Source organism: Bubalus bubalis, chromosome 6 (genome assembly GCF_019923935.1).
Source record: "Bubalus bubalis isolate 160015118507 breed Murrah chromosome 6, NDDB_SH_1, whole genome shotgun sequence".
Taxonomy (NCBI): domain Eukaryota; kingdom Metazoa; phylum Chordata; class Mammalia; order Artiodactyla; family Bovidae; genus Bubalus; species Bubalus bubalis.
In genome coordinates this window covers 80,470,528-80,490,245 of record NC_059162.1, presented here as the reverse complement: position 1 = coordinate 80,490,245, position 19,718 = coordinate 80,470,528, and the positions used below count along the sequence as shown (strand labels likewise).

At 41.4% G+C, this 19,718-nt stretch overlaps 1 protein-coding gene across 4 annotated transcripts in view; it reads left to right on the top strand.

Moving 5' to 3' along the window:
- The window catches only part of CACHD1 (cache domain containing 1), a 236,091-nt gene that overhangs the window by 201,710 nt on the left and 14,663 nt on the right, over positions 1-19,718 (top strand). For all 4 annotated transcript variants that reach the window (XM_025288542.3, XM_006059916.4, XR_006551869.2 and 1 more), the window contains exons 14-22: positions 4,164-4,306; positions 5,019-5,200; positions 6,096-6,206; positions 14,184-14,306; positions 15,442-15,541; positions 15,629-15,745; positions 18,004-18,164; positions 18,486-18,572; positions 19,396-19,512. In XM_025288542.3, the coding sequence (XP_025144327.1) occupies positions 4,164-4,306; positions 5,019-5,200; positions 6,096-6,206; positions 14,184-14,306; positions 15,442-15,541; positions 15,629-15,745; positions 18,004-18,164; positions 18,486-18,572; positions 19,396-19,512 (1,141 nt within the window). The remainder of the gene's footprint in view (positions 1-4,163; positions 4,307-5,018; positions 5,201-6,095; positions 6,207-14,183; positions 14,307-15,441; positions 15,542-15,628; positions 15,746-18,003; positions 18,165-18,485; positions 18,573-19,395; positions 19,513-19,718) is intronic.

The window sequence follows — 19,718 nt, the reverse complement described above, 5'->3', positions numbered from 1 at the left end:
CTACCAGCGAAGCCCCATACAAAAGAGTATGTCCTTTAATTCATATTTGTAAGAACTACTTAAAGAAAAGCTAAGATATGCATAATTCTATTGAGCACTTAAAATGTGGCTAAACCAAGTTGAGATTTATTGTAAGTATAAAATACATACTTAATTTTTTGTATTGATTACATGTTAAAGTGATAATGTTTGGATATATTGGAGTCTATAAAATGCACTAGTAAAATTAACCTGTTTGGTCCTCCTTTTCTTTGTGTGGCTACTAGAAATTTTTATGTCACAATGGGGGATTGCATTGTATTTCAGCTGGACGGTCCTGCTCAGTTGGACATTTTCACTCCCAGAAAATGTAGAGCTTTATCAATGCCCGTACATTACTTAGGACTAGTGAGCTGGTCTGGGGACACGTGGACAAACCTTATGCCAGTGTCCGACTTCCACTGGGTACTCTTTCCACTGTACAACCCAACTTCATTTTGGCCATAGAGCTCCCCCAGGGCAATGTGTGGAGAGATCACTGAGGATAGTCTAGTGCTGCTGCTGCTGCTGCTGCTAAGTCGCTTCAGTCGTGTCCGACTCTGTGTGACCCCATAGACGGCAGCCCACGAGGCTCCCCCATCCCTGGGATTCTCCAGGCAAGAGTACTGGAGTGGGTTGCCATTGCCTTCTCCAATGAAACAGTTGGTAATGAAAGTGAAACAGGATAATTCAAATATTTTTTAAAAGAAGTGGAAAATAAGGGAAACAATGGCAAATAAGTGATTTTTACCTAATTTCATTGATGATGGGGATTTTGAGGCAAGGTATTAATTTAGGTCGGAGCTCCCTTCCAGAGGTCTGAAGGATGGGGCGTTGTCTTTCTTGGTATACAAAGAGGGACAGAGGAATTTTGAAAGATTACATCATCCTGTGCAGTTGAGTACACAGGTATATATGTAAGAGCTATGTGTCTAGCTCCTAGACATAAGACTTTGGGCCCTGTATGTTGGTTTTTCCTCTCCTTCTATCCACATCACTACAAGGAAGGTCCCCTCCCCGAGTTGTCTCTCCTCCCCTTCTGGTCCAACTCTTATCCCTGAGATGTTTTTTATATCATTGTGTTGTTCTAATATTGTTGTTTTCCTTTTTTTTTTTCTTTATTTTTATCTTAAAACTAGTCAATCTAATCACACTAGGACCACAGCCTTGTCTAACTCAATGAAACTAAGCCATGCCCGTGGGGCCACCCAAGACGGGCGGGTCATGGTGGAGAGATCTGACAGAATGTGGTCCACTGGAGAAGGGAATGGCAAACCACTTCAGTATTCTTGCCTTGAGAACCCATGAATTGTATGAAAAGGCAAAATGATAGGATACTGAAAGAGAAACTCCCCAGGTCAGTAGGTGCCCAATATGCTATGGCATCACTGACTCAATGGACGTGAGTCTGAGTGAACTCTGGGAGTTGGTGATGGACAGGGAGGCCTGGCATGCTGCGATTCATGGGGTCGCAAAGAGTCGGACACGACTGAGTGACTGATCTGATCTGATCTGATCTGTTCTTGGAGTTTCAGGACAGTCTCTCTGGCACACCCTGCACAGAAGGCCCCCGAGCATATACACATGAACTCATTGCTAGGCAACCTAACCTTTTTTTAGCCACTGGCTTTCTTTTCCTTGATATGGATACAATAATTACTCCCAAGCTATACCATGATGATATGAGAGTTCAAGGAGACGCAGCAATACTGGAAGCATTGTGTCGTGGTAAAGGAAGACTGCAGTTCTGACCCATCCTGCTTAGTTCAACCAAAAATCCTGGGTGGAACCTTTTTTACATTTTTTGAAAATTGTCAGAGAACTAACCTAATTGGTAATGGACCAAGTCCAGGAGCCTCTAAGAACCCAGAGAAGAAAGCCGTCATCGACTGGTTTTACTGTACTCATATTTATCAACCCAGAAGAGGGACTTCCCTGGAGGTCCAGCAATTAAAACTCTGTGCTTCCAATGCAAGAGGCTCCTGTTCAATCCCTGGTCAAGGAACTAAGATCTTAAATCCCGTGTGGTGTAGCCAACATGCAATAATAATAATAATCAATCCAGAAGAAACAACTGTGAAATTGTGCTTTAGGTAGCTTCTTTGGGCTAGGGAGAGCGACAAAAATCAAATCCAAGGTCCTCAAAATGTGGAGACTTACAAGTGAAACTGCTCCCTTCTGCCCTCCACCTTCCCCCCCACACACATACCTGCTTTTAGCAGAGGTCACAGAGGACTGTATATTCAGGGTAAGAATGAATTAGAACTAAGTCAGCCCTTGACGTGAGATTCCTGTCTTCTGAGTTGTCTAAGGAATCTCGAGTGTTAGCTCATCATAGACTAGTTGGATACCGTAGTCTCCCAGTGTAGCACTTGGGTCATTATCCTGTCTCATTGGAAGAGTTTCCACCTCCCCATCCTGACTCATCTTGGGACTGGCACAGCAATCCTTTGTGGAGGAAGATATTCCCATCCTGTTGAGCCTTAGCATTTGCTACAAAAATTGTTTGTAAGCCTAGCATCCAGTGACAGAAAACCAGGCCACAAGGAAATGAGACACTGTGAGTGAGAACTGACAAAGGAATAGAAAAGGACCCACAGATTTAAATGAGATAAGACATGTGATAGTGCTTTCTAATACTTTTAAAAATATACAGATGAAGAGTAAAATTTCAAAAACAAAGATGTAGTGTTTTTATTTTATAATGTAATTCATTGCAAGGATTTCTGTCCTAATAATACTGGGTTTTTCCTCTTAAGTAAGACCAACAATTAACTACTCCATTTTCATAAACTTTGTCTATGCTATGTTTAGTTGTGCCCATCCGTGAGAATAATTTTTTTTAGTTGAGTCTTGCACTGACTCCACTTTTATTCCATTTTTTCTTATTCCTTGATAATCATACTAATATGAACAGTAAGAGTCAAAACTTACAGAGACACATGACTTGTGCAAGGACTGTTCTAAATAAATTTATCTAAATTTATTAAATCATTTTCTTTGTGTATATTAGCATATAATTTTCACCCTAACTCTGTAGGATTGGCACTGCTATTTCCCCCACTTTGCAGATGATAAAAACATCACATGTATTCTAACTTGTCCAACAGTCACACAGGCTTCCCAGGAAGTACAGTGGTAAAGAATCCACCTTCCATTGCAGGAGATGCAAGAGACATGGGTTCAATCCCTGCATCAGAACGATCCCTTGGAGTAGGAAATGGCAACCCACTCCAGTATTCTTGCCTGGAAAATTCCATGGACAGAGGGGCCTGGCAGGCTATATAGTCCATGGGATTGCAAAAAGTTGGACTGAGCGACTGAGCATGCCACACATCACACAACCAGGAAATGGTGGAGCCCAGGTCCAACCCAGTCTGACACTATGTCATGTGCTACCTCCTTGGTCCCAATAAGTGTAAGAAGTTCTATGTGGATCTAAGGTATGTTGGGGCTTACCTCGTGGCTCAGCTGCTGAAGAATTCACCTGCAATGCGGGAGACCTGGGTTCAATCCCTGGGTTGGTAAGATCCCCACTCCAGTATTCTGGCCTGGAGAATTCCATGGACTGTATAGTCCATGGGGTTGCAGAGAGTCAGTATGTTGAACAGTTACATTCTCAACCCTTGTGTCTCTTCAGGTTTCAGTTCAGTTCAGTCGCTCAGTCGTGTCCGACTCTTTGCGACCCCATGAACTGCAGCACTCCAGGCCTCCCTGTCCATCACCAACTCCCCGAGTTCACCCAAACTCATGTCCATCGAGTCAGTGATGCCATCCAGCCATCTCATCCTCTGTCGTCCCCTTCTCCTCCGGCCCCCAGTCCCTCCCAGCAACAGAGTCTTTTCCAATGAGTCAACTCTTCACATGAGGTGGCCAAAGTACTGGAGTTTCAGCTTTAGCATCAGTCCTTCCAATAAACACCCAGGACTGATCTCCTTTAGAATCCAGGACTGTAAGCTCCCTGCAGGGAGAGAATCTGACTTTTGTCCTTCACAGCTCCTTCTAGCGTGGAGTTCTTTGCTTTCCTTAGGAATGACTCTAAGCCCCTACAGCTGACAGATGGGCAGAGCCTTAGCCAGGCTTTTGTTTGAGCCTGAGGTGCAGGCCCCATGTTCTCAGGCCTGCTTTGTTTGCTTCTCTTTCAGAAAGTCCAACCGTTATGCTGTCTGCTGGCAGCTTTTCCTCCCCCTACGAGCACCTCAGCCAGCCAGAGACAAAGCGCATGGTGGAGCACTACACAGCCTATCTCAGCGACAACACCCGCCTCATTGCCAACCCGGGGCTCAAAGTGAGTGCTGTCCTGGGGCCTGCATTTCTGCTATTCCCCTCCGCAAGCCCGGAAGGGGTTGCTGCAGTGAACCTTTGAAGTGGGAAGCCAGCCTCTGGATCTGTGCCTCTCAGCTGGAGAGCCAGAAAGACAGTGTGTGAGGCCCAGGGGAGGCTGGCCGGCGAGGACCCTTCTGATGGATTAAGAAGCCCTGTGGGCCAGATGCAGAGTATCTTTCAGGCTTTAGATGCAGTAGAGGCTTTCTAGGTAGGCGGGGTAGGAGTTAGAGACCAGAGAAACTTTCCCAGCCCCATTTTTCCCAGGGCGATGAAGTAAAGTGCCCCTACTGTCGGTTGAGATAAATATGATGAAGTTTAAGGAGCAGAGGTTTAGGGGATGTGTGTGTGTGTGTGTGTGTGTGTGTGTGTTTACACGCGCCTGTGTATGTATTTAATTATTTAATGCTGCACTATATGTTCTTTCCTCATAAATGCAAGAAAGCCTAAGTAGGATGAACAACTGAGTAAGTCACAAGTCACACATCCACTGGCTATATTTCAGGAAGCTTTTGTTTTCACCAAGTTTGGCTGTATCCATCTGCTGTGGAAAGATTTTTAAGAAGTAATTGGGCTTGGCTTCTCTGCAAGAGAGCTTTGGGAAGCTCTGCCAGCAGGCCATTCTCTTTTCATGTGAGTCTTAAAGGATCCCCGCTATGTCTTCCTTTGTTTCCCAGTTCTCTGTCAGAAATGAAGTAATGGCTACCAGCCACGTCACAGATGAATGGATGACACAAATGGAAATGAGTAGCCTGAACACTTACATTGTCCGCCGTTACATAGCAACACCCAATGGCGTCCTCAGAATTTATCCTGGCTCCCTCATGGACAAAGCATTTGATCCCACTAGGAGACAATGGTGAGTTTTAGGGGCTTCCATTATCAAAGGTTCTCCCCTGGTCCTGGAGAGACATGATAAGTACACACAATAAAGCAACTTCTGGCAGTCATATTTAAAGAAGATACTTTTCATGGCAGTGAAAATATGTTTTTGTATTGTTTTTTAAACGTAGTGTGAACAGCAGCTTTGTGGGCTTCCTCTGTCTACAATGCTTTTATCTCTTTACTGAGCTGTTGAGACTGAAATGCTTTATACTTGGCCTTTTCAGTTCCTACTGGTTTGATTCCCACCTTATATGCAGTGTGTCCACAATGGATACACTTACTGTCATTGCATATGATCATGGTGTCAAATTGCAGCTCATATATGACCTATGCAAAATGACATAAAAACTGAAAAATACTTTTTTACTTCAAGGATTTATTTTCACTCTGATTTTCAAATGCAAAAGCTGGTCAGGTAGTATAGCAAGGGGCAACCTGGGCATGAAAACAGTGTTTCTCTTCTTGAGCTGCTTAGCAGCTGAGTTACATGTGAGTTGGCTCATCTTTTTTACCGCCTGTCCTCCTGCCCTTCCCAGCCCAGGGCACATTTTTATGTGCCCAGTTGTGTTTGTCCCTACCTGATTTATTAATCTTGGGTTTTGCCTCGGAAACATCTATATTTTTAAAAGCTTATTAAATTCTCACATATATACTGAGTTCAGTATCTTTTCAAAAGAGAATTCCATATTTTTATTGACCCCTTTTTGTTGATGCTATAGTCAGATATAAAGGGTGGGAATCCTTTTGAACTTAAATGTAACATAAGCACAGTTTACAGTATTTTTTTAGGTTGCAAGCTCACTTTTATTTGAAATGTGCAAAGTTGTTGTTCATACACTAAAGTAAGGACTTTCTTTGGTCTCCATCAGGTATCTCCATGCAGTAGCTAATCCAGGTTTGATTTCCTTAACTGGCCCTTACTTAGACGTTGGAGGAGCTGGCTATGTAGTGACTATCAGTCATACAATTCATTCATCCAGGTAATATTTCTTTATTTTTAATTTTCTTTTTAATTGGAGGATAATTCCTTTACCCATGTTGTATTGGTTCCTGCTGTACAGCAACGTGAATCAGCTATATATATACATTTCCCCCTCCCTCTCGAGCCGAGCTCCCTGTGTTACACAGTAGCTTCCCGCTAGCTGTCTGTTTTCCACATGGTAGTGTGTATATGTCATCGGTGCTCTCTCAATTCATCCACCTCTCCTTCCCCCACCAGGTAATAGTTCAACTACTATTTACTCATTTCTTGAAAACATTAAGGATATTTTGAAAATCTGAATAGACTAGTAGATAGCAAGGAGTAGTAGCAAAGGTATGACATTTGATATGGGCAAGCTGGGATTTGAATATCTTCTCTGTTATCTTGGTTTTCCTAAACTTCCCAATGTCTGTAAAATGGGGATAATGCTTACCTTACAAGGTTATCATGTGATTGAGTCAGTAAAAGGCACTTAACCCTGTTAGTAGCCATGAGGGTGCTTATGAAGAAGAAAAACAGAGATGTTAGATTCAGTAAAGCAGTTCCTGAAAATGCCAGTCTTAAACCAATCAAAGAAATCGACAGTTATTATTATCAGAGAGTGTTTTCCCGAACAAAGAGTACTGCTAGTGAAGGAAAAAATGTATCAAGACAAAATTCTTCCCTCTTGTATTTCAGTTTCTTTAGAATTATATATGGCAACCCACCCCAGTACTCTTGCCTGGAAAATCCCGTGGACGGAGGAGCCTGGTAGGCTACAGTCCATGGGGTCGCAAAGAGTCGGACTCGACTGAGCAACTTCGCTTTCACTTTTCACTTTCATGCATTGGAAAAGGAAATGGCAACCCACTCCAGTGTTCTTGCCTGAAGAATCCCAGGGACAGGAGCCTGGTGGGCTGCTGTCTATGGGGTCACACAGGGTTGGATACGACTGAAGTGACTTAGCAGCAGCAGCGATAGAATTATATAGGAATTTGTTGTTGTGATGATGGTTTTGCTGCTGTTCTTACTTTGTCATTGCACTCTCTTGAGAAATGAATGGCATTTTGAAAACTGATTTTTCCAAGAATGCTATAAAATGTCAGTATCACTGTAAATATATTTAGGGTGCTTTATATTTCAGGTTTTTGAGGTTTCAGTATTTAAGCTACAAATGTCAGTGAAATGTTGGATAAGGAGGAAAGTCAAACACATTGTTTTAATCCCTTCATTGTACAAATCACTGTTTTTTCCTTAGCAACCAATAGAGACTATATCTTGAATGGTATCTGTAATGATGCCTTAAAATTTATGGGAGACAGATTTTCTTGCTAACTTTATGCTTTTCACTGGTGCTCATTATATATCAAATGATTGACATCAGTAGAATTATTCTAATGCTAGTTCATTGGGAATAAGAATTGTGAAGCAGTGCTGTGTGGAATTTCAATAGTGTGACCTGTGTCTCCATGGTAAGCAGGGCCCTATTGCCAGCCAGATATTGATTTCTTTTCAGGGCATGGTATTTATTTGGCTTCATCACATATGAACAAGCAAACATTCTCTTAGAACAAATCTTTTCAATGTTTTTAGTAACAGACCATCTATAAGGCATATACCTACTGTTGTCTGAATAGCGAGACTTATCTTTTCTCTCATATATTCTAGTCAATTGAGAAAAAGTAAACAAAGGTGTTTTCTTTGAGGGGACAGCAGTCACCTTGACCTTTGATGACAAGGACATGGGCTGGAATCGGGCTCTTAAAGGTGATGCTTGGAGCAGGGAGAGGATGCCTACCTGTGTGTCTTACTTATTCCTTGACTTAATCCTTGATCTGGCTTCTCCCGCCTGCCACTCATTATCAAGAACCATTAACTTTTCCTCCTACACAGTATTGTTTTGCTGTAGGGGAGGCAGGGGGATCACAGAGAGGTGCAGATTTTTATGCTCGTATACTTGTTTTTGTCAGAATTTGAGTGGGTGGAAGAATTTCTCATTTATTTATAAATATTTATCATGTCATCCCAAATGGAAATAGGATGGACTTTCAAGTTGCAAAATATCTTGGGTTCAGTTCCCTTATTTGGTTATTGTTTATGACTCAGACAGTAAAAGAATCTGCCTGCAATGCAGGAACCCCAGGTTTGATCCCTGAGTCAGGAAAATCCACTGGAGAAAGGAATGGCTATCCACTCCAGTATTCTTGCCTGGAAAATTCCGTGGACAGAGAGCCTGGTTGGCTACAGTCTATGAGGTCCCAAAGAATCAGACACAACTGAGCGACAAACACTGATAGTGTATTTAGACTACACAAGTTTAGCTATTTAAGTTTAACAAGAGTTTCAAAACCTGTCCATCACTCACTCAATGAGAGTGTATTCCAGGAATAAGTATCTGCTTACATCTTGATCAGTATGCAGTCCCATGGACTTGATTGTTTGAACATTTTCCTTAGGTGAGCATGTTTTTATTATTTAAAACCTTCTATTTTGTTCACTGTATAGCTTAGAATGCAAGTCAACTACTGCTTCTGGTTTTCAACCAAGGCAACCACAGCTTTAATGGGTGTGTTCATAGGTGGGCTCTGCAAAGGGACTTCTTCCAAATGAGTACCAGTGACTTTGATCTCACATGCCAACTTGAGAACCTGCCCTCCCCCTAAGATGGATTCTACTCTGAAAAAGCAGATTTGCCGTTTACTGTCTGTATGACTATTAACAAGTTCCTTTTTTGTCTTGGTTTCCTCACTTGTGAAAGAAGGATATTAGGACCTACCTCAAGTGATGATTTAAAGATTATTTTAAGTAATATACATGAGTCTCCAAGAACACTGCATGGCCCATGGTAAGGGCTCAGTTCAGTTCAGTTCAGGCGCTCAGTCCTGTCTGACTCTTTGCGACCCCATGAATCACAGCACTGGTTGGACCTCCTTGTAGGCCAAGGGAAAGTCTGACACTGTTTCCACTGTTTCCCCATCTATTTCCCATGAAGTGATGGGACCGGATGCCATGATCTTAGTTTTCTGAATGTTGAGCTTTAAGCCAACTTTTTCACTCTCCTCTTTCACTTTCATCAAGAGGCTTTTTAGTTCCTCTTCACTTTCTGCCATAGGGTGGTGTCATCTGTATATCTGAGGTTGTTGATAGTTCTCCCAGCAGTCTTGATTTCAGCTTGTGCTTCTTCCAGCCCAGCGTTTCTCATGATGTACTCTACGTATAAGTTAAGGGCTCAATAAATGTTAAATGTTTTTATTAGTATTATATTCCATGATTCTCTGAGCCTCGTGTATAAAACAGAGGTAGCAATGCCTGGATTGAACTGAAAAAGTGCAAATTATAGATAATGTATGTAAAATGCTTGCCAGTGTCAAATCCTCAATAAATGGTAGTTACTTTTATTATTACGCTATTCATGCTTTTAAGTTTCTGGCGTTTTAATGGGTCAGAAGAGAGAACTTAAGCTAATGTTCAACTTGTCGTGAAGCACTCTAATTCTCCCTTGGTTTTCAAATGCAGTTGGGCTGTGCTCTTGAGGACAGGTTTTTCAGTGCTCACTTATCAATTACATAGCTATAGCAACTGTCCTCTGATTCTTTCATCAGCATTGTTAGTGGCCTGAGAATCTAGGTGTTCACTCTTTGGAGGAAGATAGTGTGGTAGAGATGACGAAGTACAATCAGTGATTAAGGAACTGGTCAGACAAGTCTTTGGCAGTGAAAATCTCACCAGAGCGCTGCAAAGCATGCAATGTTGTGCTGAGAAATGTAGGCTTGGTTTCATTTTCCTGTGGTAGTCTTTACGAGTTGCTATGGTAACCATGGACATTTTTAAATGCAGGTGAAAATATGAATGCTAGACTTCCATGGGCAACGTATATGCTTTTACTTCAGCGTGTTTATCATATGTGGGAGCAGATGGCAGTCATGCAAGGGAATTTTAGAAGCAAAATCAACTTGTCCCCAAAAACCTGAATTGTATTTTTTAACTAAGGCGGCTATAGTACTATAGAAAGAACCAGATTTCATACTGGTTTCTAAGCCATAAGTAAAAAGTGACCGATAACCATTCTAAAACTAATTTTTCATTTATAAAATAGGAATTATAATTCCTTTCCGATGTCTTCAAAGGAAATTAAATAAATGGTTAAATGGTTTAAAATTGCTTGGAAACTTTTGAATGCCATGCAGATCTAAGGAGGCAGAAAATCTATTGGTTAGGAATATACAGCCTTTCCGGTTGGCACTAGTGGTAAAGAATCCACCTGCAGGAGACATATGAGATGCCAGCTCAGTCCCTGGGTCAGGAAGATCCTCTAGAGGAGGGCATGGCCACCCACTCCAATATTCTTGCCTGGCGAATCCCCATGGACAGAGAAGCCTGGTGGGCTACAGACCATAGGGTCTCAAGGACTTGGACTTGACTGAAACGGTTTAGCATACGGCACATATGCTTTGAAGTTAAAGGCACTGAGTTTGAATTCAGGCTTCCACTAGTTATTCACTATGTGACCTCAACCAAACACTGAATCTCCCCAAGCTTTGGTTTTCTGGAAGTACTGCCTCACAAGCTTTCTGTGAGAAATCACTGAAGTGATGTATTCAGATGCCTACCAGAATGCCTCTCAATTGTGAACATTATGCAGGCTCATCTCTCTTTCCTGAACAAGCCAGAGGGGTTTAGACTCCTTTTGACTAGTACTTCAGCAAAATATTATTTCTACAGTGTACAAATCCTGTAAGGATTTTGTAACTGTAATTGAATTTTGAACTGTTCCCACGGTACAATTTAAGTTACTTACGTAATAATAGGGGCTCTTTCTGAGGCAGTAGCCTCTCAAAGACAATCCCACAACATGGTCTTCCCCCATCCCATGCCCAAAATAGCTGATAGGAAAGTTCTGATAGAAGTTTATTTATAGCTGTGATGGGTCTTCGTTGCTTTGCAGGGTTTCTCCTCTAGTTGTGGTGAGCAGAAACTACTATTTATTGCCGTGCACAAGCTTCTCATTGCTGTGGCTCCTCTTGGTCCAGACCATGGGCTCTAGGGTGCACAGGCTTCAGCGGTTCCGGCTCTCAGGCTCTAGAGCACAGGTTATTCCGTGGCATGGCGATCTTCCGAGACCAGGGATCCAACCTGTATCTCCTGCACTGTCAAGCAGATTCTTTACCACTGAGCCCCCAGGAAAACCTCAGAAATCTCTCTTTTTTTAATATTTATTTATTTGTCTGTGCTAGCTCTTTGTTGCAGCACGTGAACTCGCAGCTGTGAGATATGGGATCTAGTTCCCCTGAGCAGGGATCAAACCCGGGCCCCCTTCATTGGAAGCACAGAGTCTCAGCCATTGGACCATCAGGGAAGTTCCTGATGGAAATTTCATTGCAGATCTTGGTCCATTTTTCTAGTTTTGTTTTGCTTGTTTCAACAGGAGTGAGGGGTCAGTGGTGAGGGTTGGGTTAATATGTTGGGATTAATGTTGACAGTAACCAGTTGTCTCTATGGCAAAGCTAATTTCACTATGAAGTTTTGATTTTCCAGAAGAGGATTTTACTTTGGGAAGTTTCTTCTGAGCTTCAGCATCGTTTTTTTTTTTTTGGTATTTTTCTTAATGAAGAAATTAGGCAGGCAAATAACGGTAACGATGGGCACTTGAAACATCGCATATGGAATAAACTTCAAATTTTTAACCAGTATAGGAATATTGGAATTCACTGGTTAAGTTAACCCAAGATCCTTCGACTACCCATGAACATAAACTAAGAAGAACCTCAGTTCCAATGAGATGCTTATGCTTCGGATATATTTAGCAATTTCTCGGAAAGAATAAAATGTTTACTCTCCGTGTAGGCCTGAGCTTAAAGCCATGTTTGGTTTTCTTTAAAGTAACTTCTCCTTATTAGGTATTTTCAGTATATTAAGCAGCTTGCTAAGCGCTATAAACACACTCTCCCATTTAATCCCAGTAACAGCACTTTGACGTAGATACTATCATTAACCCCGTTTTCAGACATGAAAGCTGAGCCTTAGAAAGGTTAAGTAGCATCCCAGGAGCCAAATAGATGGAAACCAACAAGGCCAGGGTTTGAGAGCTAAAAGGTTAGCAAGCTTAAGTTGTCCTCCCCAACTTCTTCTATGTTTGCTCCTATTTTTGTGAGAAACCTTTTTGAGTGGAGACAGTACTGGCCTATGAACCAGGAGTCTTGTTCTAGAATATGAGCTGGTTTTGAGTAGAGCCAACCCTATAGTGTTACAGGAAGAAAGCAGAACATTGGTTTTACTAAATTTTGTATGACCTAAACTAGTTAACCATTGATCTCTATTAAATGAGGTGTATACCAATACAGTATACTAACGCATATATATGGAATTTAGAAAGATGGTAACAATAACCCTGTGTACGAGACAGCAAAAGAGACACTGATGTATAGAACAGTCTTAGGGACTCTGTGAGAGAGGGAGAGGGTGGGAAGATTTGGGAGAATGGCATTGGAACTTGTAAAATATCATGTATGAAACGAGTTGCCAGTCCAGGTTCGATGCACGATACTGGATGCTTGGGGCTGGTGCACTGGGACAACCCAGAGGGATGGAATGGGGAGGGAGGAGGGAGGAGGGTTCAGGATGGGGAACACATGTATACCTGTGGTGGATTCATTTTGATGTTTGGCAAAACTAATACAATTATGTAAAGTTTAAAAATAAAATAAAATTAAAAAAAATAAATGAGGTGTATAGATTAACTATAGATTTAGTTATTAACTATAGATTTTTTTCATTATCTATAAAATGAAGGAAATAATGACGTCACTCAAGCTTTCCTTTTGAAGACTGTTGGTTGCCAAGGGGGAGGCATTTGGGGAGGGAAGGGAGTGGGAGGTTGGGGTTAGCAGATGCAAGCTTTTATATATAGAATGAATAAATAACAATGTCCTACTATAGTACAGAGAACTATATTTCGTATCCTCTGATAAGCCATAATGGAACAGAATATTTTTAAATGTATATGTATAACAATCACTTTGCTAAACAGTTGAAATTAATACATTATAAATCAACTATATCTCAATTTTTTAAAAATTGAAGGAAAAAAAGGTTTCTTGTTGGAAGGAACCCTGAGAGCCACGTATTAAACCTCCCACCAGATACCCATCTCCCCCACCCCCTTATTCTTGACAAAGAATAATCCCACCATTGTCTGAACATCTATAGTTCAGTTCAGTCACTCAGTCATGTCCGACTCTTTGCGACCCCATGGAATGTAGCACACCAGACTTCCCTGTCCCATCACCAACTCCCAGAGCTTGCTCAAACTCATATCCATTGAATCAGTGATGCCATCCAATCATCTCTTCCTCTGTCATCCCCTTCTCCTCCTGCCTTCCATCTCCCAGCATCAATGTCTGTTCCAGTGAATCAGTTCCTCATATCAGGTGGCCAAAGTATTGGAGTTTCAGCTTCAACATAAGTCCTTCCAATGAATATTCGGGACTGATTTCCTTTAGGATTGACTGGTTGGATTTCCTTGCAGTCCAAGGGACTCTCAAGAGGCTTCTTCAACACCACAGCTCAAAAGCATCAATTCTTCAGCTCTCAGCTTTCTTTATAGTCCAACTCTCACATCCATACATGACTACTGGAAAAACCATAACTTTTGACTAGATGACCTTTGTCTGCAAAGTAATGTCTTTTGTTTTTAATATGCTGTCTAGGTTGGTCATAGCTTTTCTTCCAATAATTATGACTAGCCATATTCTACAACTGACCTGTGTTTTGGGCTAGTCTTATTCAGGAATTCTTACCTTTAATCTTAAATTTTTCTCGTATCAAATCTCCATGTTAAGCTAAGTTAGTCATTTAGTTAATTGTTTCTCCAAAGGTAGAAATTGTGGAGAACAGTGGGCCTGTGTTTCTGAAACCATACAGTGTCCTATGATTGAATATAATTTTTGCCTTTAAATAAGACACGCCTCTTATTCTTACTGATCTTTTTTACCTGAAGTACACAGCTGTCTTCCGGGCATACTGTGGCTGTGATGGGCATTGATTTCACGCTTAGATACTTCTACAAGGTTCTGATGGACTTGTTACCAGTTTGTAACCAAGATGGTGGCAATAAAATAAGGTAAGCCCTTCAGAGACTGTGTATCCTAACTAGCTGCATAATACAAAGACAAGGATGTCTAGTGGAATGCCAGCCACCTTGTCATAGTACTAGAAACTGAGTCCAATGCCTAGGTGTCCTATTAAGGAGGTTTTTGTTCTTTTAATTTCTAAAATGCACCTTGCTTATGACTTAAACAAACAGATTTGACTTCTAACAAGGGGAGTAACTGTGGCACAAAATTCTCCAAAACCTCTTATTTCTCTAATAGTCAGTAATTAAAGGTTTCCCATATCTTGGGTGCTAGAAAGACCAGAGGGTACTCTTGGGTAGTACTTTTGATGTGAACTTAGTTATTAAACCAAAGCCTTTGTGAGATTTTCAGACACTTAGACTTTGTACATTTCGTTACTTTGTACATTTCCCCAGAAAGAGGCTCATGGAACAGAAAGTCTTTGCTGCCTGAATTTCAAAAGAGCATGTCTGATCAAAGCAAGGGCATTCCCTTGATTTAATACAGGCCGCTTTTTAAAATAGTTTTCTTATTTCCAACTCATGGCCCGTGCTTCATGTTCCTGCTAAATTTCACATTGGCCCGTAGTGGGGAAATGCAGGATTCACAGCAAATTGTTATGATGAATGGAGAGTAAAAGCAGACTATAGTCTTGATGAAATCAGTTCTAGCTTCACTTATTTAGTGTTTCCATCAAATATATTTTTGTATGTCCTCTGCATGTTGTATTTTATATATGTTTATCATTGAAAGAAGAAATTGTATGGTTTACTTTTGTGCCTGTTAATACTCAAGTGCTTCTTTCACAGTCTCCCTCCCCAGGAAAAAAGGAGTCTCGCTTTACATGTTCTTGCAGAAGATCATTGAGCCCATCTTACATAGTCTGGGTGGTCACATTCTTATGAAGTATATAGGTGAACTCGGAGTCAGGTATAACTCCCTGACCTTAAACCTTATGCCAGGTGATCCAGCGCCTCGAGAATAATGTATCTGTCACCTGACTGCCGGCCTTCCTTCATTTTGTCCATGCAAAATGAAGGACCGGAGGAAATGCAGTTTGTGTTAGAACTAGCAAGATAAATGCTCACCACAAGCATAGAGCAACGGCTTCTGTGAATGAGGGATGTCCTTGTCTTGGTATAGGTGCTTCATCATGGAGGACAGGGGATATCTGGTGGCACATCCAACCCTCATCGACCCCAAAGGACACGCACCCGTGGAGCAGCAGCACATCACCCACAAGGTACTGGTCGCAAAGCTGGAGCCCGGTTCTCAAGTGGCCTGCGACTCACTAATGACAGGGCATCTGTCCTCTGCTTGGCCTTGGCAGGAGCCTCTGGTAGCGAATGACATCCTGAACCACCCCAACTTTGTCAAGAAGAACCTATGCAACAGCTTCAGTGACCGAACAGTCCAGAGGTTTTATAAATTCAACACAAGCCTTGTGGTAAGGACTCCTCCACGTTCTCCTCTCCCGTCTGGCTATGGAGTTGCAATGGAGTCATGGTTTATGTCTGAATGTTGGTTACGCCCAGCTGTTTTCATTGCCTGGGAACTAGAGTGATAGGCCGTGACAGTCCAGTTCCCCAGCTTGATGGTTATGGGATATAAAGCCCAGACTGGATAAATGAATGTTTTAAAGTCTCACACTAGGTATTTTGCCTTGGTTTTGTTTGTTTAAAGACTCATCCAATCTAAGCCCTTTGAAATGTCTGCCGAAGTCTCTTCCCACACTCTTGTATAAATACATGTGGGATGAAACAGGGCGGATGACTAGAAACTAACCTAATTTGGCTTTAGGAATTTAGGGAGACTGAGTAATCTCCCAAAGACAGGAAGAGAGGGCCACATGGCACCACACTCATGTAGATCATCCAAAAATAATTGTTTTTAGCTTAGAATACTCTCTTATGATTTGAGATGCTACAGACTTACCTGGATATGGTTAGAGTCCTTAAGGATATACTTATTAATTTGTAAACAATCCTAGCTGAGAGAAAATGGGTCATGACAGAATCTACATTCAAAAAGTTATTCACAAGAAGTAACTATATTCACAAATCATTACATGTATCATTAAAAAAAGTAACTGTAAAGGGACTTCCCCGGTGGTTCAGTGGTTAAGACTCCACCTTCTAAGGCAAAGGTTGCAGGTTCTATCCCTGGTCAGGGAATTAAGATCATACATGCTGCAGGGTACAGCCAAAAATTTTTTAAATTAATAATAATTGTAAAGATGTATTGGGTTAAATGAAAATCCTAAACACAAGCTTAGAAAAAGTGATTGCAAAAACAACTGTCTGGGGAAATAAAGAGTTTTTTAAATGAATATATTAGTAGGCTAGTGTTTTCAAAGCAAGGGAAGTCATTATTAGTCTGTTCTGCCCCCATACTTTGAGGAGCACTTTCTATAAAGGAGACATTGACAAATGTGAGTGTGATCAGAGGGAGGCTGTCAGGTAAGGCTCTCATATAGAAAGTCTGCCTTAGTTAGCGTATCTGCTATCATTTGTACAATGACTTTCTGAGCCTTTAGGAGATAGCCAGGATACTCCAGTAGAAATTTTTCAAAATGCAAATTTTAGTGGAATATGAATTAGAATAAATTCTTAACAGCCCAAGTTATTCCAAAATGGAATTGGAGCATTCCTAGTTATTGGAGCTAACAGGCTGATAAGCCTATGTTATTGCTTATCTTGTAAAGGTGGGCATGTTCCAGGCAGTGGAGAGTTTATCGAGACCTCTGGAAAACCCTTTCAGTGCCATGATTCTCAGAGTTAGGCTTATCCTCACTATGCACACCTCAGGGATGACTGGCATGAAAACAAGAATCAGATTAAATAATTGGCGCACTACATATGACACATGCAGAAAAAATGACCATATTCAACTTTACGATACTGCTTTAGAATCTTTGGCTTTCAGATAATTGTAGACATTTCATGAAGCCAGCTATCACATTTTTTTGTGATAGAATGAAGAAAAAGATGCTCACTTTAGTTGGATTGTTTAAATATTCTGGAAGCAGAAAATTGGCCTCTTAAAGAGTCTTTGGTTTTTAAATAATTGTGTTATCCTAGAATAAGAGGTTTTTTATCCAAGGGACCATGAGGGGAGTAAAGGGGGTGCATGTTTTTGGCTGGTTAGGTTTGCCTTTGAATAAGTTTTAGGCTATTCTGTACCTGAAAGTTGTCTTTATTGCTTCTTGCAGGTATTTTCATTTTATATCATTATGTGTTTCAAAAAAAGAAAAATTACAGAAAGAGCTATAAAAACATATCATGTAATGTGCTGTGCTGTGCTTAGTCACTCAGTCATGTCCAACTCTTTGTGACCCCATGGACTGTAGCCCGCCAGGCCTCTCTGTCCATGGGGATTCTCCAGGCAACAATACTCAAGTGGGTTGCCATGCCTTCCTCCAGGGGATCTTCCCAACCCAGGGATCAAACCCTGGTCTCCCACATTGCATACGTCTTTATCGTCTGAGCCATCATGGATAAAAGAATAATGTACACACACTGTTAAATGAGGTCTATCTCTGACTGATGGTAATTAAGAAAATTTTCTGTTTTCCAAATTTCTAGCAAGGACTGTATAACTACTGTTTTAATCAGAAGTAAAGTTTTGTTGTAAGCTGTTTTCAGGATGGTAGAGCTGAGTCTTTGTGTTGTTGTCTGTCACCTCTGACACGTCTGTTGTCTACAGGGGGATTTGACAAACCTTGTGCATGGCAGTCACTGTTCTAAATACAGACTGGCGAGGATCCCAGGAACCAATGCATTTGTGGGCATTGTCAACGAAACATGCGACTCTCTTGCCTTCTGTGCTTGTAGCATGGTAGACCGGCTCTGTCTCAACTGTCACCGGTAAAAATGGGGTGGGACATACTCTCTGTTTACCACCTATTGAATATCTTAACTGATGCCAGCTGTACAATATACATAAAGTGCTCAGGTGTGTCCTAAAGGAAAGGAAAGTCCTGGTTGCAAATGCATTTAGAACTGTTGTTTGTAACATCCTTGTCCAAAGAACAGTGGATTGAGGTCAGTTGAATATTTAAACCTTTGGTGGTAGCATTTACTGCCCGCTTAGCTAGCTCATGTTGTCTTTATTTCACCTCCCTCAGTGTGTGTGCAATATATAGTTGATCAACCCTCTGCATAGTAACTTTTCCTTTTGCTTTTCAGAATGGAACAAAATGAATGTGAATGTCCTTGTGAGTGCCCTCTAGAGGTCAATGAGTGTACTGGCAACCTCACCAATGCAGAGAACAGGTAAATAAAAAATCGTGTACACACACACACACACACACACACACACATATATTTGTGGGCTTCCCAAGTGGCACAGTGGTAAAGAACATGCCCGCTAATGCAGGAGACATGGGTTCGATCCTTGGGTCAGGAAGATCCCCTGGAGTAGGAAATAGAAACCCACTTTAATATTCTTGCCTGGAAAATTTCATGGAGAGAGGAGACTGGCTGGCTAGAGTTCATGGGGTCTCAAAGAGTCAGACACAGCTGAGCAACTGAGTACATACATATATATGTTATATGTGCATATTTATACTGGGAGATATATATATAAGACTATATATGTATGTGTGCATATTTATACTGAGAGTCTTTTTATAGATTTGTTTCAAGTTGGAACTATAAGAAGGTGATTCATTCTAGTGATGGAACTGTTCAATGAGCTAGTTTTCAAACTCCATAGTATTTTAAAATGAAGCCCACTTTCAGGTTTGAATAAAAATTCTAAAAAAGTTTTATGAGAGTATGTACTACTTACAAAAAGTATGAGACTGTTACAAGCATTAACTAAGTGGCTAACACGTCAGATGCTGTATGCCTGGTAAGTCACTTAGTTTTCAAGTTTACCCTTTGCTAAACATGCAGGAACCTTTCACACACATAATATAGCATTACTTTTCTCAGTGACAGATTGTAAGACCAGATTGGCCCCAGGTTTCATACAGGTAAATGACAAAGCCAGAGTTCAAACGCAGATCTTTCTGGCACTGTCAGGCGCCAAGGGCATGATGAGTTTGGAATGCAGATGGTATCGGTCCTAACCTTCAGACTTGCCCCCTCATAGAAACCCAAGCTGTGAGGTACACCAGGAGCCAGTGACGTACACGGCTATTGACCCTGGCCTGCAGGATGCTCTTCACCAGTGTGTGAACAGCAGGTGCAGTCAGAGGACGGAGAGTGGGTAAGCACGCTCAGCGCTGATTCACGCCAGCATCGCAGCCGTGGAAGCAGAGCCTCGGAAAGTACAGAGAACAGCAGCCTCAATGGGACTTTCTGGATGATATTCATCATCCCCATGTTTGATGTTTTTAAAAGATGTGCCAGTTTTCAGATCTAAAACTGACTTTTATCTGCCTTTTATCCACCAATTTTAGTGTTATCTGTTAT